The sequence below is a fragment of the Chelonia mydas genome, chromosome 20, assembly GCF_015237465.2.
Source record: "Chelonia mydas isolate rCheMyd1 chromosome 20, rCheMyd1.pri.v2, whole genome shotgun sequence".
NCBI classification, from domain to species: Eukaryota; Metazoa; Chordata; order Testudines; family Cheloniidae; genus Chelonia; species Chelonia mydas.
The window spans coordinates 12,536,209-12,563,655 of NC_051260.2; the positions used below are offsets into that span (position 1 = coordinate 12,536,209).

Sequence of the window (27,447 nt, forward strand, 5' to 3'; positions counted from 1 at the left end):
AATCGCTAGGTAACGTCAAGAGCATTTAATGGTGCAGTAACAGTGCTGAAGCTGAAACTCGGTTACAGGCCAGGTCCTCAGCTGGTGTAAACTCGTGCATTTCCAAGGGTCCTTTGGGGCTATGGGAAGCAGACAATAGCCATGAAGCAGTGTGCTTCAGCCATGCCCTCAGCAGCACCTCCACCCCACCAGTCACAACCCCCATGCCAGGGGCTGGGAGCAGGGCTAATGGAGAGATTTTATGCCAGCTCTACAGCAGCCAGGAAGGACTCCTGCCCAGGAGGGCTAATCACAGGGCCATTTGTGCCCACTTTAAAGCCCCTTTACACCTTTAAGCCAGATTGGCATAAAGAGGCATTAGAATTGGGTCCTAGGTTTCCAGGACAGGCAGAACCTGATAGCAAACCCTCAAACCAAAGAAGCAACCAAGGTCCATAAGCAGGTTATTTTATTATTTACACATTACAGTGAAACAGCAGAGCTAGCTCACACACACAGCACGCAAGGCCTCTGCAAATCACTTCCCCCCATCGCATGTTGTGCTTTCCCTAAGAAATAACTGCTCTCTGACCTGGGATCTGGCCCTTTAAATCTGGGAGACACAGGCAGCTAAAACCCTAGGGTGGCCTTTGAATTCAATAGGAGTTTTGGATTTGGATTAGAGAGAGGATTTTGTCCAATCCCGCTTCCCCTTCCAGGTTTTGTATGTAGTTGGGATGAAGAACGGCAACTGCCCCGCTGGCACAGCAAAGCCGGCTGTATGATAAACATCGTTGGTTGGAGAGGTGATTGTTTCATGGAGATGCAGTGGAGGGCTCTCCCCAACTCACCTGCCAGCAAAACAAATATACATTGAGTGCCAATCCCATGGGAAAACTCCAGTCAACTTCAATGGGATCAGGACTGGGTCCTCATTCAGGAATAGTGCAGAGTCTGCAAAATTCAGCCAGCCTCTGCTGAAGTGACATCACGTGCAGGAAAATAACTAAACAAGTGAAGACAAAGCCCGCTCCCTTCCCCAACCCATGCACAGGTAAGCCATAAAGTAGCGCTTAATAGAGGCTGCTCTAAATAAACCAGAAATGTGTACTTCCAGACAAAGGTTGTGGTGCCTCATGCTGGGACTGGAGCGGGGAGATTTTCCGAGCTATAAGTCTCCACTTTTCGCTCCAGACAAAGCTTCCGGATCCTTTCCCAGTAAAGGTAACGGAGCCAGAGGAAATTCCATCCCGTGCTAACTCTTCGTTGGCCCGGCCCATCTGCACTGGGAAGATTTCCACCCAGGTTTTGGTTTGCAAACTTCCCCAATTGGATAATTACCTGAATTGGTATCCCAGCCCATTCCACAGCGAGTGATGCATGGAGCTTGCAAAGAAGCAAAGGGAAGGGAACGTGGAGGTGCGCAAGAAAAGAGGAGTTCTGTGCTGGGTTCTAGGAGACCTGGGATTCCCCCTTCATTTGGATGCAATTGAATTTCACTAAGACTCCCAATGCCGTTCTCAGATGGGTTAAAACAAACATGTGTCACTCAGGGGACAAGGCATCTCAGCAGCTCTGACAGACCCAGATGGATGCGACTTTTGGATGCTGGTATTGGAACAGAATAGAGGATCTCTTACCACCTTGGTGTTGGTAGCGACAGTGGACACAGACGGACTAAATGTCTGAGTTGTGGGGCGGGGTTTTCTTGTGCCTTTAATCCATCTCCTGTACTCCTCTCTCACCTGGAGAATAAGGGACATGGTCACTACATCATGTAACTAACACCCTCAGACAGGCCACTGCTAGTCCCGTGAAGTCACTGGGTGGCTGATGACGCGCCATGGGCGTTACCTGGCGATTGAGGAGACAGTGCACCAGGAAGATGAAGGCTCCCTGCAGGGTGTTGACAATGGTGAATAAATACGCCATGACCATTTTTGCTGAGCCGACTTGGAAGAGACCAAGACTCCATGTGCAGCCCAGAATGAATAGCTGGGCGATAGCTTTAAAAGTCAGTAGTCTGGACAAAGGCAGAGGAGAGATCTCGTTATAATGACCCTCTGGTGAGTGACTGAGTCAGGGGGCTGCGGGCAGTGTGGGGCGAAACAGCTGGCACCCGCTTTACTGTGACTTAGGGGTACTGTCAAGATGAACACAATGGTAACTTACGCCTATGAATCCAAAATACAATATTGTGCCCAACCATCTCCCCCCGCACACACACCTTAACCTCCCACAGGTGGCTCTTCCAAAGCAAATGGTTCAACCTCTCATTACGGTTTTGTTCTTAATCCCTTCACATCAGGCCCTGGCAATGTGACTATCAAGAGGGTAAGGATACTGGGCTCTCGGGAACCCATCTATGTTGGTCCATAGATAGACAGAGGGGTTGCTACAGAGCAACAGTAAGCCACACTTGCCTTCCTCCTCAATGGATGGCACTTTACCTCGACAGTATCCACAGCCACAGGGAAAAGAGATGAGTTTCCTCCCTAAGTAGCACATGGCCCAGCTCTCACTATCAGCACAGACTTGCATTTCTCCTTACACAGCACTACGCACGGGCAGTAACACCATGACTTTCTGAAGCCTCAACATTCTGAACTGGTTCCAAAATCTTTTTCCCCTCTCATGTCTCCACCCAGCACTCCCAGCTGGCGGCCCTCATCTTGTTCCTCCCTAACAAACAGATTTCATAATGAGCTAATTGAAAGGCCATTTGCATGCCACAATCTGAATGTGCCACAGGACTTACTGCAAGAGCCTCACTGATCTAGCGGTCTCTTCCGTACCAATACTTCCACTGACTTCAGCAGGCTTCGGAACAGACTGCAACTGTCATCTCAAAATCCATCCAGGGACGAAGATGATACACATGGCAGAAAAGTAATTCCCATGATGATCCTTTTCTGCCGTAGACCTCTCCTCTCTCCTAACCTGACCCTTCCTTTGCCACCCTGGCTGTGGTGTGTCTAATTTAAGGTCCGATCCAGCATACCCTTACTCATGCAAATTGTCCTTATTTTGGAAGATGGTCCCATGGACAACTTTAGGACTCATGAGTAAGGGACTGCTGATGTGAGTTAGGGTTTATCAGCTCCTTGGACAGTGAGACTGTTACTCTCTCATCAAGTAGAAGGTCACCAAGATAACCTGGAAACCCTACAGTGGCATGTGCTCAGCTGTATTCTAGCAGCACTCTGTGGGGAATCCCAAAGGAATTCCCATACAGGAGGCTCACTGGACCCTTCTAGTACAGGGGTGGGCAAACTACGGCCCGCGAGCCAGATCTGGCTCATCAGGGCTTTGGATCCGGCCTGCGAATTGTCACCCCTGTGGTGCCGTGGGCCCCGCACCACTCCCAGAAACAGCCGGCACCACATCCCTGCAGCCCCTGGGGGAAGGGGAAAGGAGAGGGCTCCGCTCCTCTACCCCTGCCCCCCGCCCCCCTGCAGCTCCCATTGGCCAGGAACAAGGAACCATGGCCAATGGGAGCTTTGGGGGAAGTACCCACAGACGAGGGCAGCGCACGGTGCCCTCTGCCTCCTCCCCTCCAGGGGCGCAGGGACTTGGTGCCGGCCACTTCCGGGAGCGGCGCAGGGCCAGGGCAGGCAGGCAGGGAGCCTGCCTGAGCCCCGCTGCCACCCCGGAGCCATTCCTAGTAAGTGGAGCCGGGCCAGAGCCTGCACACCGAACCCCTCCTGTAACCCAAATCTCGACTCCCTTTCCTGAGCCCCCTCCTGCACTCCGGACCTCTCCCTGCACCCCTGCCCTGAGGCCTTTCCCCCACTCTGCATTCCCTCCTGCACCCCAACCCCCTGCCCTGAGCCCCATCGTACACCCCACACCCCTCCTCCACCCCAACCCCTTGCCCTGAGCCCCTTCTTGCACACCAAACCCTCTCCCACAGCCCGCGCTCCCTCCCACACCCCAACCTCTGTCCCAGCCCTACTTTCATGGCCCTGCATGCAATTTCCCCACCCGGATGTGGCCCTCGAGCCAAAAAGTTTGCCCACCCCTGTTCTAGTAGATATAGTGCTGTCCTACCTGGTGTCTTTGAGAGTGGACACATCTTCATTCAGGGAGGAGAGTTTGTCTCTCAGGATCCAGAGGGTTACAATAAAAAACGTTAAATTTATCTGTGGAAACAGCATGAAATATTCCTTGTAAAACATGCTAGCCAAGGCCAGTCTCTCTGCCTGAGGCACAGAACAATCCTATGGGATCAGACTGCTGCAGACCAGTGACTGCTCGTCAAGATGGGTCATATACCATTCGCTACCAGATCTTCATCCCAGACCATGCAGGGAACAGTTGGCAAAGGCAGGGCTGCAATGCATCACATGTGATCATACAGCCAGAGGGCCACATTCTGCTCTTATCTGAATCTGGAGTGACTCCACTGATTCCAGTGGGGTCTACAGTTATTCCAGATTTAGAGCTGTGTGATTTGGCCCAAAGCTTCTAGATCCTATCTATAGAGTATTCCCTTCAATTCTGAGACTGAAATTAATTCTTAACCCGCTGCCTGAGATGGGGAGGAATCTGCAAGGACATTTGCAACCTTTATCTCTTACAACACGTGTTCCCATCCTTCCCCAACTCCCCACGCTGCAGCCACCTTCCCTTCCCCCATCACTTGGGTTATTTACCAGCCAGGCTGGACAAGGCACGGGACAAAACTATCCTCATTCCGGCAGAGGTCCCACTTGCTTCCATGGCAGCATTGCATGAGTAATGACATATTATAATTAATCATATTGTGGTAGCACCTAGAGGCTCCAACTTCGACGGCACTGGGTTCTGTACTCACACCTAGAAAGGGGCAGCCCCTGTCCTGGAGCATTTGTTTGCAAAATAACTAGGCAAGACCACAGGGACTGGCTTCCTCTGGGCCACTCAACCCCCCACCCCACCCCAAGCCCCGCCCCCATCCCACTCCTTCTCCAAGAGATGCTGGGGCCTCTATGGGAACGTTGGTGGGTTCGAACTTCCCCAGGTCACTGGCTAAAGAGACCCCGCTCAGTTCGGTCTCGAAGGGGGGAGAGATGTGACAAAGTGGGACTGTTCTTAATGTTTCCTCTGAATATTGTGGGGGTGCCTCAGTTTCCCCTATGCAGTTCTTAAGTATCTAGGTGGTGGGGTAAGGGTGTATGATCGTTCCGGAGCCCTAGAGGGCAGGTGTGTGCAGGGGTCTGGACACAGAGAATGGCCAACACCCTGTTTCCTGGCAACTGATGGCCTGGGCCCTTCCCCCTGGCAAGGTGAGAGCTAAAGGGTTGAAGACAAAGAGATCAGGTGACCTCCTGGCCCGGGAAAGGGACAAAGCCCAGAGGAAGAGGGGCTGGAGAGAGATTGAGTTTGGGGCTGGCTGGGGACATGGAGTGAAGTGCAGACGTGGTTGTCTGGCTCACTGCCCCCCAAAATGGACCCAGCTGAGGGGTCCTGTTCTCTGCACCTACAAGCTCTGTTTAGACTATGTTCCTGTCATCTAATAAACCTCTGTTTTACTGGCTGGCTGAGAGTCATGTCTGACTGCGAAGTTGGGGTGCAGGACCCTCTGGCTTCCCCAGGACCCCGCCTGGGCGGACTCGCTGTGGGAAGCGCACGGAGGGGCAGAGGATGCTGAATGCTCCGAGGTCAGACCCAGGAAGGTGGAAGCTGTGTGAGCTGTGTGTCCTGAAGACAGGCTGCTCACAGAAAGGAGACTTCCCAGAGTCCTGACTGGCTTCGTAGGGAGCAGTTCCAGAGCATCGCCCGGGGACTCCGTGACACCTGCCTCTTCCCACCCCCACCCCACCTCTTCCCACCCAGTTCCGCCCCCTCCCCCACCACGCGTCCTGCACACCACAGAACAGCTGACTGCGGGAGGCGCTGGGATGGAGGGGGAGGAGTTGATCGGCATGGCCGCCAGCAGTGGGGAGCTGGCTGCCAGTGGGTGCTGAGCATCCGCTATTTATTTTCGGTGCCTATGAGCAAGACAGACAAAGGGTGGGAGGAGAAACAGAGGTACAGCGAGGGGAAGCTACTTCCCAAGTTAACACAGCAGGCCAGTGGCAGAGTCAGGTCCCCTGACTCACAACCCAGTGCCCGACCCATTCGCCCTGACTGCATCCATAGAACGTAGGCTATTCTGTTAGTGGGAAATCCTGCACTGGCCAAAGAGGGAGGAATGAAATGGGATCTTCTAGGACTCTTTCATCTTAAATTCTCTGGGAGATATTCCTCTCTTGGCTCCACGGGACTCCACAGGGTCGCAGAGGAGAGAGGAGAATGGGGCCCTATGGTTCTGTGAGGTACCCACCAGGATTATGGCACAGACTGGTCCCAGGAAGCTCCAATGAAATCCTCTCTCCAGGCTGAGCCAGCAGCTACAGGCAGGGAGCAAGAAGAAGGTGACTTTAATGGGATTACGACCCTTTTTCAGCACCGCGGGCAGAGAGAGGGTGTCACAGGGCAGCTGGCTCTCAAAAGCAAGATGGATCTCAGCCAGCCTGTGACATGGCCGACTCTCCTGCGGGCTGCAGGAGAACAGCCCTCCCCATCTACCTCAGCATCTCCTGCTTTCAGCCTCCTCAAATGACCCTTTCTGGTGGATGGGCGCAGTATTGAGGGAGGGCCAGACATGCAGCGGATGTACATTGGCCTAGCTGCACTGAAGGAAGTGACGCTTCCCTGATTTACACCAGCTGAGGATCTAGCCTGGGGTGTCTAGAACCTGCCATGCCCTGTTTTAGTGGAGTCGCTCACTTGAGAGAGGGGATCCTCAGGGATTTGCCCACAGTAAGAAGGTGCGTTTGTTTCCTACCCACCAATGCTACAAACCCAGCCTGGGACCTGGGAGTCAAGCTGGGATCTTTCTGGCTTGTTCTTCCGCATCATCAGTGGGGTGAGGAGTGTAGATGTCTGACAGGTGGGCAACTCAACTACAGCGCTCAGGGCAGCTCAGTATCACAGTCAGCTCCCAGGCAGGGTGAGCAGGGAAATCTGGGTTCAAGTCAGACCTGGGGTGAGCCGAACACCTGCATGGAAGCCAGATCCCAGCTCCCCTTCGGGATGGGCACTGCACTTACTGGTTGGAAGTTCCGTAGCCTCCAGGATTCACCGCTGCAGAAATAGCCACCACCAGGGCTGGGACTCCGTAGCCGAACGGGTACATAAATCTCTTCTTGAACCGGCTGGCGCTGGTGTAATTCACGACCTTCAGGTTCCGGACGGTGAGGAAGAGGTGCAGCCCCTCCAGGAACATCCAGGTGAAGCCGGCCAGGAAGAGGTAGTGTAGGAAGCCAGCAATGACAGCACACACCACCTGAGGACAGGAGGAGAGAGAGCTCTGGGACACTGCTTCTGGGAAGGGAAACACTGAATTTGGAGGTGGGGGGACTTCTGTGAGGATCATATAGGGCTCTTTATTAACACATCTCTCCAGTTACGGCTCTCTCCCAGAGAAAATACGTTCTTCAGTCTACGAGGGCTTGTCTAAGGGCAAGCTGGCTGGCCCTTTCAATCATTCAGAGACCAGGCCAGTCCTGATCTCCACTCAGAAAAGATGGTTTCTGAGGGTTGTAGTTCCCAAATGAATCTTGGAAATTGTTGGATACTGTGAGGAATCCTAGGATAGGGAGCAGGGACATAAACAAGTTCCGGTCCTCATAATAGGGAGAGACCTGGAGGGTGTCGGTTCTCTTCTCTGTATCTGCTTCAAGATATAGGTGCCTTGCATCTGCCCATCAGTGTGGGGGCAGAGAGGACAGGCAGGGGACTGTGACTCTGGAAATCGAGGTTCCTTTGTCTGATGAAGGATGGAGCCCACAAGGGAAAGGGAAGGACTGGTTTCACCCAGAGAGATTTCTTTTGGAGGGGAGTAAATAATTATTTCTGCGGGACTAAAGAGCATGGAATAAATGTTACCGTCCAGCTGAGGGTATAAAAAGGTGCTGGAGTGAGGGGAGCTTTAGAAATGCTGACAGAGGATCTGGACACAGCTCAATTTTAAACCAAGAATAAAAGTGGGTAACAGACCCGACTGCGGGTGCGGGTCACCGCGGTGAGGAAGAGCAGGTCAGCCAGGAAGAGGCAGAGGCAGAGCTGCAGGTGGAGGGAGGTGCTGACATTGCGGATGGAGCGGCAAAGGAGGAAGGTGAGGATGGCGAGGAGGAGGCACAGCAGGGAGAAGGTCAGTCCCACGTAGGTGACGACGGTCAGTGGATAACTCTCCTGTAACACAGCAAAGGGAGACTCACCAGTGAGCCCTGAGACGCTACATGGGAAATAAAGGGAAGTAAGGACACCGCGGGGAATTACAGACCAGTCAGCTTAACTTCCGTATCCGGAAAGATAATGGAGCAAATAATTAAGCAATCAGTTTACAAACACCTAGAAGATAATAAGGTGATAAATAACAGTCAGCATGGATTTGTCAAGAATAAATCATGTCAAGCCAGCCTAATAGCTTTCTTTGACAGGGTAACAAGCCTTGTGGATGGTGGTGACAAGGTAGATGTGGTATTTCTTGACTTTAGTAAGGGGTCGTCTACACTGGCAATGCTAAAGTGCTGCCATCGCGGCGCTTTACCGTGGCTTGCGTCGTCGCAGCAGAGCGCTGGTAGAGAGTTCTCCCAGCACTTTAAAAAACCCACCTTCACGAGAGGCGTAGCTACCTGGTGCACTGTTTCACTGGCGCTTTATAGCGCTGAAACTTGCTGTGTTCCGGGGGGTGTTTTTTCACACCCCTGAACAAGAAAGTTTCAGCGCCGTAAATTGCCAGTGTAGACAAGCCCTAAGGCTTCTGAGACTTCCCATAAACAAACTAGGCAAATACAACCTAGATGGAGCCACTTTTAGGTGAGTGCATAACTGGTTGGAAAATTGTTCCCAGAGATTAGTTATCCGTGGTTCACAGTCAAGCTGTGGGTGGGGGGGGAAAGGACGAGGCAGCAAGGATACTGAGCCACCTGGCCTGCCTCACGGAGATGGAGAGTCACAGTTCCCCACAGAGACCCCCATACCCACTCCCTATGCAGAATGTGCACGTGATGTTGCACTCCATAATGGTTTATGAAAATATGCTTATGAGTGTAACTATGATGTTTCTGAAATATGCTTTATGCAAAAGGTCTCTTGTAAGGTATCATTACAAAGCTTAGGATCTACTGAGTGTGTTCATCCCATTTGTTTGCATGTATTATTTCTATGTTTGGAGTTAGGAGAATAAGATATAAACTTGTATCACTGATGTACACATGTTAAGTGGAAGCCATTAAGGGTGCTTCAGAATCAATCACCTGTAAATGGCTCTGTTTACTTGCAAACCTTCCGGGTACGTGCGGGCCAGCCCTGGAGGAATGGAGACTAGGGGTCTCACAGGACATGTGACCGTGTCACATGATACTGGAATCCATCTTAAATCTGCTACTTTCCCAGATTTAATCTGGTACTTTCCCAGGGTAGCTCCCCAGTCCACCTCTTCTGCCTGTGGCCCCGCCCATACTTCACCCCTGCTCCACCCCAAGCCCTGCCCCCACTCTGTCCAGGCCCCGCCCCTCCCCACTGTCTCCCTCCTCTGTTCCCTTCCACTCCCTGCTCATCCCCTTCCAGCCAAATCCCTGAACCCAAATGAAGCAAATGACATTAGAAAGAAATTGCAGAAGAGTGGGGGGTTTTTTCAAAAGAAAATGGAGCATGTTTTCCACTGCATGCCAGCAGGTGAAGACTGGACATGCAGAAGGTAACTAATTAAAAGCACTAAATTTAGGAATAAAAAATGTCCGTCTCAGGTATTTTGATATACCCTGAAGTTTGTCAGAGATTTATCTGAAAAAACTTTGTAGTAAGGGCAAGTCAGCTGTCCTGCCGAATATAACATTAAATATTATGGAATACATGATGCAGCTCTTCTCTGTTTTACATTTTCTTAATCAGTATTTCTACACTCGTTTTATTTTTTAAATGTACTCTTAAGCCTTCATAAAGTAATCATTCCAGATGACTACATATTTAACTCACTGAAACAAAGACATTATTTTAAATTAATCAGTCACAGAGGTTTAGTGTGTTCATAACAATGTTCATTGCTTTTAGAGAAAGGGAAAACTAATTTACTTTGTGTGATCTCCATCACAACAGACACATTTATAAAATTTCACCAACTTTAAAAAATATGTTTCCAAAGATTTTAGGCATAACAAAGGATTTTATATCTTACTAAGGTACTGATTTCGCTGGATGGTTCTCTTAAAACTAGTTCATCGAATAGTCAGAAGTAAAGAAAGGGAAACTCGTTTGTCCAGCTATCTGGAAGGAAGGGGGTGTTGTCCCTTTAAGAGCTAGCCTCTCTTCAATGGGGGGTGGGGGAGAAAGGGATGGACAGAAAGACTTTGGAAGTAAGTTTTTTGTACTATAGTAATTAAAATTAAAATGTGTATTTTACATAAGAGTGGTCATTTGAAGGATTTATTTAAAAAACTAGATGTCTGATGATCCAAGCATTTAAAGCTAAAGATGAATACTCAGATTGTGGATCTAAAAATCTATGCAAGGATTCTTCAGAGATGTGATTTTATGATCTTCAGCAATCTTGTAATGAAATATTTGTAAAGCAAATTTTAAACTAAGGTCCTGTAGACTAACATGTTCTGAGTAAATATTACAGTAATGAACAACTGCTTTTGTCAGTAAGTTCAGAAACTGACAGTATATACCCAGGGGTTGGCAAATGCCTGTTAAATGGCTTCATTACCACTTGAATGGCTCTTTAACAGTTTCAGTGTTGTGCTAAGAGGTCTGGCAGGCTGGAGGCTTTCACTTTTAAGTTACTAGATCCCCTCCAGAGTAGAGTCACCAGGCTGCAGCAGCTAGCGGTGTGAGCCTGCAGGAAGGGTCAGAACAGGGATAGGAAGAGGCAGAAGGGTGGACACTAAGCCCCAGCAGTGCCCCAAATTTTCAGGTGCCCTACACAGCCACGTATGCAGCTACGTATGCCTAAGGACGGCCCTGAGTGGATCGCAAGCTAAATATGAGTGAACAGTGTAACGCTGTTGCAAAAAAAGCAAACGTCATTCTGGGATGTATTAGCAGGAGTATTGTAAGCAAGACATGAGAAGTAATTGTTCCGCTCTATTCCGCGCTGATTAGTCCTCAACTGGAAAATTGTGTCCAGTTCTGGGCACCACCTTTCAGGAAAGATGTAGATAAATTGGAGAAAGTCCAGAGAACAGCAACAAAAATGATTAAAGGTCTAGAAAACGTGACCTATGCGTGAAGAGTGAAAACAATGGGTTTGTCCAGTCTGGAGAAGAGAAGACTGAGAGGGGACATGATAACAGTTTTCAAATACATAAAAGTTTGTTACTAGGAGGAGAGAGAAAAATTGTTCTTAATCTCTGAGGATAGCACAAGAAGCAATGGGCTTAAATTGCAGCAAGGGCGGTTTAGGTTGGACATTAGGAAAAACTTCCTAACTGTCAGGGTGGTTAAGCAGTGGAATAAAGTGCCTAGGGAGGTTGTGGAATCTCCATCATTATTTTTAAGAGCAGGTTGGACTAACAGCTGTCAGGGATGGTCTAGAAAATACTTAGTCCTGCCTTGAGTGCAGGGGACTGGACTAAATAACTTCTTGAGGTCCCTTCCAGTTCTATGATTCTATGGAATATGGGTGACCATTTATATGTATAACAATATTACAAAATTTCAATGAAATCTTAACCAAATATGCCATGTCAGGTAGTATCAGTCGAAAAGTTACGATTTGTAAGTATGATCATCTTGTTTATATGTATGTATCATCTTTGCATCGTGAGTTATAAATGTGTGATATGTCTGTGCTGTGTTTCTGGGTGACACCCCCAGACAGATTGGCATCAGCACTATCCAGTTTGTTTGATGGCCCATCAAGGGTAATCAGCTATACCTGTTGGGTCGCCCTCAAAGCTATATAAGTAGGATAGAATTATAATTATGTAGTAGTAGAAATAAAGATAGACAAAAGAGTATATAGGTATTGTAAAAAGGTATGAACATCAGTTCCATGCTGTTGAATTTCACTCTGTAACAAATGCAAGGCCAAAGTGCTAATTATTTCAGGCCGGTACAGGACAAAGAGTCTGTGCTGGAAAGTGATAAGAACTTTGAGGAAACAAATGCTGTTCTTTAAAACAACACCCTGATGCTCTTCCCCCGCAGGGGCCCCTTGTCATGCCTATGTAAATCTTGGTATCCAAAGAGGGAAAAATAGATAGTGGGATAAAACTTGTTAAATGAATCAAGAGTCATAGATTGTGTTGTTAAGTAAAAGAATGAATGATGAGTGCATGGAATTGAGAGCCTGAAGCAGGGAAATAATTGGTTAGTAAATGGTGCCAGCCTAATCCTAAGAATTTCAACCTTGATATCGATGGGCCGAAGAATATGCAAAGTGGAGATAACCGGGTGACCCCCGGAGGGCGAACCGGAATCCACCCAAAACGCATCAAGGAAGAGCAAGAAGAAAACACCTAGCCATCATGGAGCCGTCATGGATGTACCACCTGCTGATTGAGCTGATTGATGGTCATCTCAATTGTAAATTCAGCATGATGAAGCAACTTCCATAGCCTTGTATTGAACCAGAGACCTATAAAAATTGGGTCCAGGGACTGTGTTCTTTGAGTCTGGTTCTACGACCACCCTTCAGGAGCATTGGATGCGCATCTGACAACGACTCGGCTCCACTCTCGTGTCCAGGCCACCTGGCCAGTGACTTGGCACGAGCAACATCTAGGCTGGTAACTATAACAACCTTTATGTAGAACCTGTATGTGAATGTCTGTGTGTGTGAATGGATCTATATAGAAATTGCATATAGGAATATTTTGTTGTATTTACAATAAATGTGGCAATTTGCCTTGTCCCTCTTACAAGATCCTGTTGGTATCATTTTTATTACTGTAACATACCAGCGTTTCTCAAACGGGGGTCCGCGAGGCCACTCCAGGGGGTCCGAAGACCCTGCTGACCAAGTCCTCCACCTCCCTCCCAGTGCCTTCTGCATGCCGGAGAACAGCTGTTCAGTAGCATGCAGGAGGCACTGGGAGGGAGGGGAAGGAATGGGCATGGGGGGCGCTCGGGGGAAGGGGCAGAAAGACACAGGGAAGAGGAGGAGCAGGGGTGGACGGGGGTCAGGAAGAGGTGGGGTGGGGCCTTAGGGGAATAGATGGAATGGGGGTGGGGCCTGGGGCTGAGCAGGGGGTTGGGGGTCTGCGAAAAATTTTAAATCAAAATGGGGGTCCTCAGGTTTCTAAAGTTTGAGAATTGCTGAGCTCTAGAATGAACGCATTGAGAGAAGACAGGGGCTATGCCCAAGAGTCAGCAGGACATGTAGGGACATGCCTATGAACAGGGGACTCCAAGTACCTTTCCATGCCCATGTGTTGTGAGCTTGTGTTTCAGACAGAGGAAGTACAAGCCACATGGAAAAGGATAGAAAAAGGCAGCTGCATCACCTCCATTTTGTCTTCACTCCTGCTTCTCACCCCTGGAGTAACTTCTCGACAAACTGAAGCTTTGAACAAAGGTCTGATAGACCCATCTAAGCTTTGGATGTGTTCCAGAGGGACTTTACAAGCCAGCAAACTCACCATCGCTGCTAAGAACCTGATATATGGACCTTGAAGTCATATGTATTGGATTGCTTTGATCATTTAACAACTCTCTTCTCTTTCTTTTCTTTTCATTTATAACAAAAACCTTTAGTTTTAGATACTAAACGATTGACTGGCAGCATGGAATGCAATAAAGGGGGCTGTGTGATTTTTTTTTCAGCTTCTCAATAACCAGTGTTGGGGATCTGGAGCACAGATTGTGACTGGTTGGTGATTCTAACTACAGTGTTAACCAGCAGTTTTGGGGAAATCTGCTCTCCTTTTTGCAGCCTGCCGTGACCTTGGCATTTTCAGTGTGGGCTACTCTAGGCACCTCAGATCAAAACCCCACCCATCCTGTATAGCCACAGATTATACCCTGAGGTTCCTACTCAGCGGTCGTTCAGGCAAAATTCCCACTGATTTTGTCCAAGTAAGGAGTTCAGAGTCCAGCCCTTTGATCTGAGTCTGACACTGAGATACCTCCACTCCGGTGTGACCCATCAGGAGTGCGAAGCTGGAGAGATGGTCACAGCTGCAGATGGTGTGAGTGCTGTTCGTCTGGAGACTTTTGCAGCCATCCTCAGCCCAGGTGCCATTCCCATCGATGAATTTCCAGTGAACGCAGCGAGTTTCTTCCTCCTCTTTCTTTGCCTGGAAACCAAAACACCCCATCATCATCCTCACTGGTCATGGGGAGAATACTGTTTCTTTTGTCACACGTTTCTAATAGACAATAATAAACCTGAAATCATCAACGGCTTCATGACTCTCATTGTGCTGCACGTAACAGCCATTTGGGACTTCCCATTGACAGTGGAAATACAAGCGAGATCCTCCAGCTCCAATAGCACAAGTCCCTGACCCCAGAGCTAAAGTTGTAATTCCCTTAACGCTGGGCACTGTGGGGTCTATGACACACAACTGTGAAGTTTGATTTGAGCCGTTAAAAGGCATTCACTCACCCAGCCACAAATACCCACATGCACTCTAGCAAGTTCATTACTTTGTCAAAGACGGCACCATCTCATGCCATTTCCCTGAACTCTTCTATCTATAGGGCAGAGGTCCCCAAACTGTGGGGTGCGCCCCCCTTTGGAGGGACATGACAGGTCCTGGGTCAGCCCCCATGGGGGGCAGAGAGGGAGCACTACCCAGCCCCTCCCAACCCTGAGCTCTGGTCCCACCAGTAGTCGCATCCCTGACTTCCAGCTCCATGTCTGGCACCGTCCCCAGCTTCAGCCTGGCTCCACTCCCAGTCGCAGCCTCTTGCAGCTCCATTCCCGGCCCAGGCTGGGGGAAGGGGCGGGGCTGGGAGTGGAGCCACACCTCGCCATGGACTCAGCTGCTGGCCCCCACCGCAGCTTGGCTCCTGCTCCATTCCTGCTCCCAGCCTCAGCTCCCGGCCACGGCTCTGGCCCTGCTTCCAGACGCAGACCCACCACCAGCTGCAGTCCCAGCCTTGGCCCCCTTACCCATGTCTGTGTCCTTTCCTCCTGCCCCCGAGCCATGGCCCCACTCCCGGCTCTGGCTCAGGGGAAGAGCTGTGAATGGGGTCGGGGGGGTGCAACCCTCAAAACTTTGGGGACCACTGCTATAGGGAATTGCCTTCCATTTATTCCTGCTCTAAGGGGTGAGCCAGGCACAATTGTTATTCCTGAGCATTTTACATGATTAATCATAACCCAGTCAGGCCTGGTGTGAAAGCTATGTAATGTCCTCCCCAGCGTCAGGACTGAAGAAGCTCCCTCTCTTTCTCAGATAACTGTTTCTCAGTCCAGAAAGGCAGCAGAACTCAAATGCCCTGCAGGAGACGCACCTTTCAAGTAACCAGCTGGAGTCCCGGGCACACAGCAAAGTAAAAGGATCTACACTCACCTGTCTATTGCGCAGGGTGAAATTCACAGGTTTGGAGAGGTTCATGGGCCTCCCATCTCCAATAGCCCCACTCACCACCCTGGAATTCAGGTGAAAATTCCTCAATTTCTCATCAGCCATTAGATCTCCCTCATCAAGTAATGTCCTGTTAATGATGGAGTCCAGGGTGGAGTAAGAAATAAAAGCAACAGCCCAAGGATCTGAAAACATGAAATGATGCCTCATCGTAGAGACAGGGACACTGAGACAAAGAAAGAGCAAGCCAGGTGCCAAAGGTCACAGCGAGTCTGGGGCAGAGCTGGGTGAAAGAATCCAGGAGTCCTGGCTAGCATTTTGAGCTTTAACCACTCGAATATGTTGCCTCCTCCCTCTTCTTCCACAGAAGCACTTCTGTGTTGGAAACATCTGGCGTGCACTATGGGAGTGTGATTCCTCAAGTGCACTAACGTACATTAAAGCACACTAGGGAACCTTTAGTGCACACTAGTAGGGTCTATATGGACCAATTAATGCACAGTTAGTTAGTGCTCTTTAGAAATCATACCCCCATACTGCACATTATCCAGCTCGGTACACAGCCCTAGGTGAAAGGCACTGAGGTGAAGCCATAATTTTTCTTGGTTAGGAGAGGCAGAGGGGTTGGTTAGTGAGGAGCTTTCCCTGAGGCTAAAGAATTAAGAACCAGTCCCAGTTACGTCATACGGGCCTGAAAATTGGAGTAAAATTGGTCAATATTATCCTGGTTCCAATCCAGGAAGTCAGACACGTCAACCTGGGGCCTAGCTGGGCTCATCATCAGGACATCATGTGCTGGGCCAACGGATCTCTGATCTTTCCATTCTCTGGACCAATTCATATGCCCATCAAAGCTTCTCTCTCCTCCCTACCTCACATGGGTTGGTTTTCATGCTGCGGGACAGCCAGGAATGAAGGGCTCTGCAGAGCTCAATGGCCTGAGAAACACTGGCTCAGCCAACAAGGTCCACACTAGTGTCAGGATAACAAAGGCAAGCAAGCCAGCGTGGGGCGAGAGGAAGGGGAGAACTAGGGCCGGGGTTTGGTGTCTAAAGGGGTGAGTGCCTGGGAAGCACCAGGATGGTACCTTCTGTGGCTGCTCTGGCGACGGCATTGCAGCGAATGTCCATTGTCTCCTCCTGACCTCTCAGCCTGAAGACCTCATCACCGCAACTTGCAGCTTGGACAAGGAGCGTCTCGATAGCTGGGAAGGGAAATGGCAATGCTTCTTGCTGCAAGGGCAAGGCAGGTTTGGAGCTCCACTATCTCTGAATCCCACCACCCCTCCCCCTTCCTCCTCACCTCCATCTCTCTGTGTTTCCCTGAGCCCCTCTGGCTGACCTTCTGTGATCCATCATGCCTGCGCCCCCATGAAGATGCCACTGTGCCAAGAGGCAGAAGGCAACTTCTCCCTGCTGCCCCACCTCTGCGCTTTAGCAGGGGAAGCAGCAAGAAGGGGTATTGCTGGGGCAGGGAGTGAAAGGAGGAAGTAATGGCAGCTGCCTGTGGCGACAGGAGATTGGCATTGCTTTTAAACCCCTCTCAGGCAGCTGCCATTGCTGCAAAGCCCCAGGGCTGGGTTTATGGGTGGTGGGTAGCATAGGCCGGGGAAGGCTGTGCCTCCCCAAACAGCCTGGCGTGGCCCCACCCATGCTTTGCCCCAAGCTCCCTCCTGCCTGCTTCCAGTTCCCTTCTGACTCTTCCATGGCTGAGAGGCTGGGGCAGGCAGGCTGGGGCAGGCAGCTGCTCACAAGGCCCAGGGCTGGAGGCGCTGGGGCTGGGGCCATGCCACATCACGCTGTCTGCCCATCTGCCCGGCGCTGGAGTTGGGGATGCTCCGGCTGCCCAGCACTCTAGGGCTGGGGATGCTCCGGCTGCACTACCCATCTGACGATCCGGGTCTGGGGTAGCGCGGGGTGCGAGGCGGGTTTCTCTGGGCTCTAGTGGAAGACGGGGGATGGAAGAGGAGGGGATGGGCCTTGGGCAGAGAGGGAGGGGCCTGGGGCTAGCTTCTCTCAATGGTTAACCTCTCTCAGTGGCTCATTCACCTGCCGCCCAGGGCTGGGTTTTAAACCCTGAGAGAGGGGCAGTGAGGCTGCAGTGGTGTTCTGCATTGAAAAGAGTATAACCCCCTATCTCACAGCTGCCACGAGGCGATGTGGGAGCCTCTCATCCTCCTCACCCATAAACTCTGTTGTCACATTCTGGGTCTTCTTCTCCGGAGACCGCAAAGCAACCGTCAGTGCAGCCAATTCCACACTCTGCAGGAGGAAGGTCACGGCGGAGGCCACCTCCCACTTGCTCTTGCTCCCACCAGCACTGAGGATGGAGCTATTCAGCAAGGAACCAAAGGGGTGAGCAACTTCCTGGGATTGGGAAAGGAAACACCCTGAGAAGGACGGAGGAGTTCAGTGGTTCATGAGCCACATTCTTCAGACTCCCAGGGAAACAATGACCCTCTTAGGGACATACGGGTTCATAGTGACCTTCCCACTCAGAGGGACTGCAGCATTCTCCAAGAGGGAGCCCTTTACTGAGCCAGTGAGGCTTCTGAGGCTTGCTCAGGACTTCACAGTAACCTGAAGCCAGGGTACGTCTAACACTGTGTGTCATTCGCTCCTCATCCCTGGTCCCTTCAGTGTAGGTGCCAGAGAACATTACAACCAATCAGCAGACATCTAGGTTCCCTCTGTATTGCCCCCGGAAGGAATTTGGATCCTCTGAGGACCAGTGGGGACAGAACCCAGATCCCCTGCCACTTCAGCTAGAGATCATGCACATGCGCACACACACCCCTTTTCTGAAGAGCAGCTACAATTTCCCCCCAAAATGAGACGGCTATACCAATGCTCAGGGCATTTGGCCATAGAGCGCCCACACACGTAGGGGCAGAACCTCTAACCTCCAGCGATGCTGCTCTGTCCTCTGCACATATGGTCTCCAAATTCACTAAGGTTGAATTCATGAAGGAGCAAAATTCACTGGTGTTGCCCTGGATTAAAATCAGAGGAAATGGGTTATTTCTACAAGCATGGAAAGGCCACCCAAAATTAAGGTAAATGGTTCCTCATCGTGATCTTGCTTTGACCTATGGTTGGCTGGCTGTCCCACTACTATACCCACAGATTAAGACATGTTAAGGCTAAGTGTGCTGAAGCCCACAGACATGCTGATATTTCACATAGTATTGAAGGTTGTTTTCAAAAGCACTTTGTGTTGGACTGATTCTGCTCCCACTGAAGTCAGTGGTAAACCTTGGATAAGCAGAGAATCCTCAGGCTCAAAATTTTCTGTGTACTCTTTGTGAAAACCCTCAAAGCCCAAATAAACCCCTTACACGTACCTGCTGAAAGATATCTTTGCACCTCTTCAACTGCTCTTTTGTCTGTTGAGTATCAGTCTGGCATTTAAAGGTAACATCTAGCAACAGACAGAGAGGCACGGACAATTACATCAAGTCAACATCTGAAGGGCTAAGGTTTTCAAAAGTGTCTCGTGATTTGAGACATCTTAAAAGGGCCCTGACTTTCAAAAGTGCTGAGCACTCACCCTTTAAGGTCTCAGGTTAGGCAACCAAAATCACAAGGCGATTTTGAAAATCTTGGCCAAAGTGACACACCTAAGACCACACTCACACGGACTCTATGACGGAGCTGGAAATGGAAGCTTGATCAATTGAATCCCAGCCTAACATTTTAGCCACAAGGGCCATCCTTTCTTCCTTCCAGAATACAAAGTTGATGATCTCCTGAAACCCAGCAGGTGTTTTCTCCCTTTAACTCCATTGATCCCTTTAGCCCTGTCTGACAACTTTCAACTGAGTTTATAATCAGTTAGCAATACATTCAGCCCTAAAAGCCTGGTGTGTGTCCACACATCACCTGGTTAATACTCACTTAAGCTTTGTCTGTGTGTCTCATTGATCAGTGTGTCTTATGTGTGCTCTGGGGCTGCTCCACCAAGGCTCTGGTTCTGCTACAGCTCCTAGCTATGGGAGTTTGTCTCTTAGCTCAATCAGGAGTGGGTCATGGAGTTACAAGGTCCTGGGTTTGATCCTTGGGGATTACCAAGATGACAGTTGTTACATCAATACTCGAGAAGTTTCCCTTCCCAAGAACTGTTCTAACCCTGCTCTTGTACTTCTAAAAGGTTTTAGTCTCATCAAGGTATGTCTACACTAGGAACGCTAAAGTGGTGCAGCTGCAGCTGTGTTACTGTAGTGTAGACACTGACGATGGTGATGGAAGGGTTCTTCCATTGCTGTAGTAAATCCGCCTCTCAGAGGTGGTAGCTAGGACAAGAGAAGAAGTCTTCTGTTGACCTTGTGTTGCCTACCCTGAGGCTTAGGCTGCCTTATGATTGACTGAAGTTTGAGGTGTTGAGAGGCCTCAGTTACACTAAAAGCCTTACGTTGCTCTGGCCTGGAAAAGGCGGTTCAAGTGCCTGGAAAAGGCTCCTAAGAATGTTCCCTGTGGAGGGACCTTCCACAGCGAGTGTGGACCTGGTATAAGGGCCTTTACATGAGCTTGGCTTCATCTGCAAGGCAGATCAAGGATGTGGTCAGAACATACCATGCTTCAGCTACTTTCTGGTTCTCAGGGGCAATGGGAAGCAGAGGGTAAAGTACAGCAACCCTGCATGGTCCCAGAATGCACAGAGCACAAAGGTGGCTCAAAGCGACCTGTTCCTCCACCATTTCTGTTCCCTGGTGCAGGCACAGGAGTGGCATAAGTAAGAATCAGGCACAATATTCCCTTGGGTACCCAGAGGGCATCACAACCAAGTGTAGGAGGAAAAGTGCAATGGTCCTTAAACCAATTCAGACCAGCTGGCGAGCAGCTGCCTAACTGCATGAGCTGGGCGGACACTAGTTGAGTGCAGCTAGCAACACAGGTACAATATTAGGCCTGGACTACGCCTAAAACTTAGGTAGATCTAGCTAGGTCGCTCAGCGGTGTGAAAAATTCACGCCCCTGAGAGACGTAGTTAAGGCGTCCAAAGCCCAGTGTCGACACCACTGGGTTGACAAAAGAATTCTTCCGTCAACCCAGATACCACCTCTCGGCGGGGTGGATTAACTACAGCGACAGAAAAACCCCTTCCATCGCTGTACCAAGTGTCTACACGACAGTGCTTCAGAGGCACATCTGCAGCGTCGTACCTGCTGCTGTAGCTTCTGTAGTATGGACATAGCCTGAGTAACTGTGGCTAGTGGTGGCCTAGGGTGGCAGGCTGGGCCAAATTCTCAGCTGGTGTAACTCAATGGAGCCCCATCAAAATCAACAGACTTTACACCAGGCCCATGGTTGCCTCCCCGGTTGTGACACTGTTTTCTTTGCAGCATGCACAGAAAACGTGGTCAAAATAGATTTAAAACCCAGGCTACTCACTCTTCCTGCAGGAACCCGGAATCCCATAGCTGTCCATGGCAGCAGTGCCAACACTCAGGAGTGAAAATGGAGAGCTGGCATGTTCCACAGCATGGGATTTCATGGCACGTCCAAGCGTATGCATGCCCCAAACGAACTCAGTGCCAGGGACTGGCTTCCACTCCATATCCCTTAGAGGCTGATTGTCTAAGATGATGGCGGGAGTCTCCGATGTATTGGCCACCATCAAGGCAAAGTTCTCGAAGCCCTCCTGCTCGTTTATAGAATACATCAGGCAGTAACTGGCAACATCTGGAACATTCATCAGGAAGGCGTGGGAGGAATTAGGGTTAGCTGCGCCCAGGCTGTAGAACACCACCTGGATGCTCACGTTAGCAGAGATGTAGACTGGGATTGAGGCCTTGACAGGAAGTTGGAGTACATTGCCTCCTGTTAGAGTAACATTCTCTTGCTGTTCCCCTCGTTGATACAACACAGTTGTGCTCTGGGAAGCAGTGATATAGACTGTGTCATTTACTTTCTGCCAGGGTAAGGGAGGAATGATGTATGTTGTACCCCAGCCGCAGACTGGTAGGAGCTGCTCAAAGACGTGGTTGCATTTTGTGCTATTACAAAAACACACCTGGCCAACCAAGACGGCCACTGGCTTTTCTGAGACAATCCTGGTGCCAGACACATCTTCTATGCCTTGTAACTGGATGACTTGGAAACTGAAGGGCTTAAAATTCAGTTTGCTGCCAGTGGAGTGGACCTGTGTTAGGTAATGTAACTTGCCTTTCACATGGACCTCCACGGAGTTGGGCTCCTTGTACGTTATAATAGAGAACTCTGGGTAACTATTGAAGGATTCCGTAGAGGGAGTCACTACGTAGTGTTCATTTCCCAAGCTGGAGACAGGATACAGCACAGTGGTCTCAGGGCTCACATGTTTGTTGCTGACAGACACTACCGAGATATCTTTGTCAGCCTTCACTAGGACCACCTTGGAGACCACGTGACTGCCCTTAACTCCCACTGACTCTGGTAGCATGACCCGCACCATCTCTCCCTGATTTACCATAGTCTTATTCTCAAACCTTGCCCCGTGAAACAGGTAATTGGGGATGGAAACAGACACTGAAGTGAAGGCAAAGTAGCCAGTAATTTGCACTTCAAATTGACTCGAGTTCCCACAGTCCTCCATGTAGGAGGTGATGAATTCTCTTCCCAGAGTCTCAGTCTGACATGTGCCTGCAAGGAAAAATAGCAATAAAACATTGGAGGTAGAGAGAGACACTGTCAAGAGGTGGATAGAATCATAGAATCATAGAATATCAGGGTTGGAAGGGACCTCAGGAGGTCATCTAGTCCAACCCCCTGCTCAAAGCAGGACCAATCCCCAATTAAATCATCCCAGCCAGGGCTTTGTCAAGCCTGACCTTAAAAACTTCTAAGGAAGGAGATTCTACCACCTCCCTAGGTAACGCATTCCAGTGTTTCACCACCCTCCTAGTGAAAAAGTTTTTCCTAATATCCAACCTAAATCTCCCCCACTGCAACTTGAGACCATTACTCCTTGTTCTGTCATCTGCTACCACTGAGAACAGTCTAGAGCCATCCTCTTTGGAACCCCCTTTCAGGTAGTTGAAAGCAGCTATCAAATCCCCCCTCATTCTTCTCTTCTGAAGACTAAACATCCCCAGTTCCCTCAGCCTTTCCTCGTAAGTCATGTGTTCCAGACCCCTAATCATTTTTGTTGCCCTCCGCTGGACTCTTTCCAATTTTTCCACATCCTTCTTGTAGTGTGGGGCCCAAAACTGGACACAGTACTCCAGATGAGGCCTCACCAATGTCGAATAGAGGGGAACGAACACGTCCCTCGATCTGCTGGCAACGCCCCTACTTATACATCCCAAAATGCCATTGGCCTTCTTGGCAACAAGGGCACACTGTTGACTCATATCCAACTTCTCATCCACTGTCACCCCTAGGTCCTTTTCTGCAGAACTGCTGCCGAGCCATTCGGTCCCTAGTCTGTAGCGGTGCATTCGATTCTTCCATCCTAAGTGCAGGACTCTGCACTTGTCCTTCTTGAACCTCATCAGATTTCTTTTGGCCCAATCCTCCAATTTGTCTAGGTCCCTCTGTATCCTATCCCTACCCTCCAGCGTATCTACCACTCCTCCCAGTTTAGTGTCATCTGCAAACTTGCTGAGGGTGCAATCCACACCATCCTCCAGATCATTTATGAAGATATTGAACAAAACCGGCCCCAGGACCGACCCCTGGGGCACTCCACTTGATACCGGCTGCCAACTAGACATGGAGCCATTGATCACTACCCGTTGAGCCCGACAATCTAGCCAGCTTTCTATCCACCTTATAGTCCATTCATGCAGCCCATACTTCTTCAACTTGCTGACAAGAATACTGTGGGAGACCGTGTCAAAAGCTTTGCTAAAGTCAAGGAACAACATGTCCACTGGTTTCCCTTCATCCACAGAGCCAGTTATCTCGTCATAGAAGGCAATTAGATTAGTCAGGCATGACTTGCCCTTGGTGAATCCATGCTGACTGTTTCTGATCACTTTCCTCTCCTCCAAGTGCTTCAGAATTGATTCCTTGAGGACCTGCTCCATGATTTTTCCAGGGACTGAGGTGAGGCTGACTGGCCTGTAGTTCCCAGGATCCTCCTTCTTCCTTTTTTTAAAGATGGGTACTACATTAGCCTTTTTCCAGTCTTCTGGGACTTCCCCCGATCGCCATGAGTTTTCAAAGATAATGGCCAATGGCTCTGCAATCACATCTGCCAACTCCTTTAGCACTCTCAGATGCAACGCATCCGGCCCCATGGACTTGTGCACGTCCAGCTTTTCTAAATAGTCCCGAACCACTTCTTTCTTCACAGAGGGCTGGTCACCTTCTCCCCATGCTGTGCTGCCCAGTTCAGTAGTCTGGAAGCTGACCTTGTTCGTGAAAACAGAGGCAAAAAAAGCACTGAGTACATTAGCTTTCTCCACATCCTCTGTCACTAAGTTGCCTCCCTCATTCAGTAAGGGGCCCACACTTTCCTTGACTTTCTTCTTGTTGCTAACATACCTGAAGAAACCCTTCTTGTTACTCTTAACATCTCTCGCTAGCTGCAACTCCAGGTGTGATTTGGCCTTCCTGATTTCACTCCTGCAAGTCCGAGCAATATTTTTATACTCATCCCTGGTCATTTGTCCAATCTTCCACTTCTTGTAAGCTTCCTTTTTGTATTTAAGAGCAGCAAGGATTTCACTGTTAAGCCAAGCTGGTCGCCTGCCATATTTACTATTCTTTCTACACATCGGGATGGTTTGTCCCTGTAACCACCATAAGGATTCTTTAAAATACAGCCAGCTCTCCTGGACTCCTTTCCCCCTCATGTTATTCTCCCAGGGGATCTTGCCCATCAGTTCCCTGAGGGAGTCAAAGTCTGCTTTTCTGAAGTCCAGGGTCTGTATTCTGCTGCTCTCCTTTCTTCCTTGTGTTAGGATCCTGAACTCGACCATTTCATGGTCACTGCCTCCCAGGTTCCCATCCACTTTTGCTTCTCCTACTAATTCTTCCCGGTTTGTGAGCAGCAGGTCAAGAAGAGCTCCACCCCTAGTTGGTTCTTCCAGCACGTGCACCAGGAAATTGTCCCCTACATTTTCCAGAAACTTCCTGGATTGCCTGTGCACCGCTGTATTGCTCTCCCAGCAGATATCAGGGTGATTGAAGTCTCCCATGAGAACCAGGGCCTGCGAACTAGTAACTTCTGCAAGTAGCCGGAAGAAAGCCTCGTCCACCTCATCCCCCTGGTCTGGTGGTCTATAGCAGACTCCCACCACGACATCACCCTTGTTGCTCACACTTCTAAACTTAATCCAGAGACTCTCAGGTTTTTCTGCAGTTTCATACTTGAGCTCTGAGCAGTCATACTGCTCCCTTACATACAGTGCAACTCCCTCACCTTTTCTGCCCTTCCTGTCCTTTCTGAACAGCTTATATCCATCCATGACAGTACTCCAGTCATGTGAGTTATCCTACCAAGTCTCTGTTATTCCAATCACATCATAATTCCTTGACTGTGCCAGGACTTCCAGTTCTCCCTGCTTGATTCCCAGCCTTCGTGCATTTGTATATAGGCACTTGAGGTAACCTGCTGATCGCCCCTCTTTCTCGGTATGTGGCAGTATCAGATCATTTAGTCTGCAGAAGAGAAGAATGAGGGGGGATTTGCTTTCAACTACCTGAAAGGGGGTTCCAAAGAGGATGGATCTAGACTGTTCTCAGTGGTACCAGATGACTGAATGAGGAGTAATGGTCTCAGGTTGCAGTGGGGGAGGTGTAGTTTGGATATTAGGAAACACTGTTTCACTAGAAGAGTGGTGAAGCACTGCAATGCGTTACCTAGGGAGGTGGTGGAATCTCCTTCCTTTGAGGTTTTTAAGGTCAGGCTTGACAAAGCCCTGGCTGGGATGATTTAATTGGGGATCGGTCCTGCTTTGAGCAGGAGGTTGGACTAGATGATCTCCTGAGGTCCCTTCCAACCCTGATATTCTATGATTCTATGTGTGGCCTCAGCAGTGCTGAATAGAGGGGAATAATCACTTTGCTCAATCTGCTGGCAATCCTCCCACTAATACAGCCCAATGTGCCACTGGCCTTCTTGGCAATAAGAATTTCCCAGTGCTTCTAGTTTCTACATGAAATTGATCAGGATCTCAATTTTCATTTGCAATTCTGTAATACTCACAGCTCCTTAAAGAGGAAGCTGCCAAAACGACAGATCCAGAGTTACTGTCACTTATTCTCCCTCGCTACTTTCTGACAGACTTCTAGGGACTGCAATCCAGTATAGGAAGTCACGAGCTACCGCTTTCTGGGCCCACCTCTCGCTTTTCAGTGTGGCCTAGTGACACTATTAAAAGACCTCTCAGTGGGGCATGGCAGCAGAAAGAGGTTCTTGTCCACCCTGGGACAGAGTGTGAGCAGCCTAAAACTAGAATACCCTAAGGAGTGACAGAGGGAGAAAGAGGGAGTGAATGAATAAACAAGCACAGAGAAGGAGGAATTATCCCTGACACCCAATCTTCCCTGTTCTCAAAATTCTGGGTTTTCCCCTCAGGGTCTGTTTAGAACCTGAGGTGTACCCACCCCTCTGGGCATTCCGCTGCTCCTAATGACCCAGATGCAGTGAACCCCCACATTAGAGTCCAGATAATGCTGCTGAGAGCTGCCAAGCCAATACCAGCTTCATGGCAGACACTCTATATGATACTCACTTATTATGTGCACAGAAACGTTACACAAGGCATTATGTTTCACTAACCTGAGAATTTACCAATTCTGTTTGTCGTCTGGACGCTTGCTGGTGGTAGAAACCAGAACAGTCCAAGGAGGAAAAACACTTGAGAGAAGATGAACAAAATTTGTTTAAAATCTAAGATATGGCAATAAACAACACAGGGAGACATTACTAAATAAAGGAGTCTAAGCACCTTTGAATGAGTCTGACCCTAATCTCAGTTACACTGGTGTCAATTTGGAATGACTCCATTGATTTACTTTTATTGGCGTTATCCTGAATTTATCCTGGGACTTAGGAGATCAGAAATAGGATCAGGGCATTGGACCTCATTGATGTGGGGAGAATGGAAGGTAGACACTGAATTTTTCCATTCTAGTCTCATCCTCTGATGCCCTGTAGGAGGCAGCTGGGAAGCTGGAGTCTGAGTAGCTTCTCAGTGGCCTGGGGCAGGGTGTCATGGAGTCACACGGTCTGGTCTATGCCACAGCCTGTAACCAGTCCCTTTGGAGAGATCCCTGTAGCGTGCTGGGCCCCAAGGACCCACACAGTTCCACAGGGGAAGACCCGTGGCCTCCAAAACTAGGCCTTTGGGTGCCAGCAATCCCCATCATTTTCCATGGCTCCCTGTAGTAAGTCCAGCAGAGCCAGACTCCAGTGGGAGGTTTGTTCTTTACTCCTTCAGGGAACAATGCTCTCAGTGAGTATTTTCAGTAATGCCAGGCAGCCTTTCCAAAACAAGCTAAGAATGTATTAGCCACCTGGCCTACAGAATCCGACAGTCCTTACTTTAGCATAGAGAGGCACAGGTTAAGACATGGGTCATGGTGACCAATGCCAGGGCTCCCATGAGCCAGGCTGCTGTAGGAACAAACCATCTTGGCACTCTCTCACCGTCTCTGTTCCTTTAGTTCCAGGTGTGTTTCCTGTGTCTCTGAAAGCTCAGCTCTAAACCCAGCCACCTGTCACCTTTCCCCTTTGTTCTCCCGCTCAGTGCATTTGGTTTGCTGCCCTGCAAGCCTCAAGCTATTCAGAGGATAGCGGCTTGCCTGCCACACTCTCCCATACATCATGGCTCTGTCATCACTAACTCGGTTCTACTTACTTGGAGGAAACGCAAAGCCTCGGCGTGCCATGGCTGCTCAGAAGACAAGCTCTAGGATTCTGACCCTGGCACCTTCCTTATTAACCCAAAACAAAACCAAAAGCAGAACTGACACAAACTCGCTCACAACAAACTTCCTCTTTATTCCCCTTATCTCTGGTGTCT

The 27,447-nt window shown here is 49.6% G+C and overlaps 2 protein-coding genes across 6 annotated transcripts in view; both read right to left on the bottom strand.

Moving 5' to 3' along the window:
• Positions 1-431: 431 nt before the first annotated feature.
• Positions 432-27,405, bottom strand: LOC119564793 (adhesion G protein-coupled receptor E1-like). Of its 5 annotated transcripts, XM_037887798.2 has the most exons (16): positions 27,283-27,405; positions 26,202-26,279; positions 20,882-22,111; positions 18,835-18,911; positions 18,394-18,483; positions 17,674-17,857; positions 16,579-16,695; positions 15,477-15,676; positions 14,082-14,252; positions 8,005-8,199; positions 7,056-7,291; positions 6,287-6,353; positions 4,030-4,121; positions 1,834-2,002; positions 1,620-1,724; positions 432-830 (listed from the first exon to the last, which is right to left on the bottom strand). In XM_037887798.2, exons 1-16 carry the CDS (start codon positions 27,311-27,313, stop codon positions 795-797), a joined length of 3,078 nt encoding a protein of 1,025 aa, XP_037743726.1. In that variant the 5' UTR covers positions 27,314-27,405; the 3' UTR covers positions 432-794. The 5 variants fall into 5 exon arrangements, 4 of the variants coding, with proteins under 4 accessions (XP_037743726.1, XP_037743727.1, XP_043389175.1 ...); XM_037887799.2 differs by lacking the exon at positions 8,005-8,199; XR_006286782.1 differs by lacking the exon at positions 1,834-2,002 and having other exon boundaries at positions 811-830.
• The window catches only part of LOC119564795 (IgGFc-binding protein-like), an 86,284-nt gene continuing 74,581 nt past the window's right edge, over positions 15,745-27,447 (bottom strand). Inside the window, exon 7 of the mRNA XM_037887809.2 lies at positions 15,745-16,385. The gene's annotated coding sequence lies outside the window, so the exon portion shown is untranslated. The remainder of the gene's footprint in view (positions 16,386-27,447) is intronic.

Excerpts from the sequence above, each read along its gene's own strand:
- LOC119564793 (XM_037887798.2), bottom strand. The coding sequence starts at position 27,313 with ATGGCACGCCGAGGCTTTGCGTTTCCTCCAA. Across the intron at positions 16,696-17,673 it reads TGTGACAACAGAGTTTATGG|CTATCGAGACGCTCCTTGTC; the intron begins GTGAGGAGGATG and ends TTCCCTTCCCAG. Across the intron at positions 14,253-15,476 it reads TCACCCTGCGCAATAGACAG|GCAAAGAAAGAGGAGGAAGA; the intron begins GTGAGTGTAGAT and ends TTTGGTTTCCAG.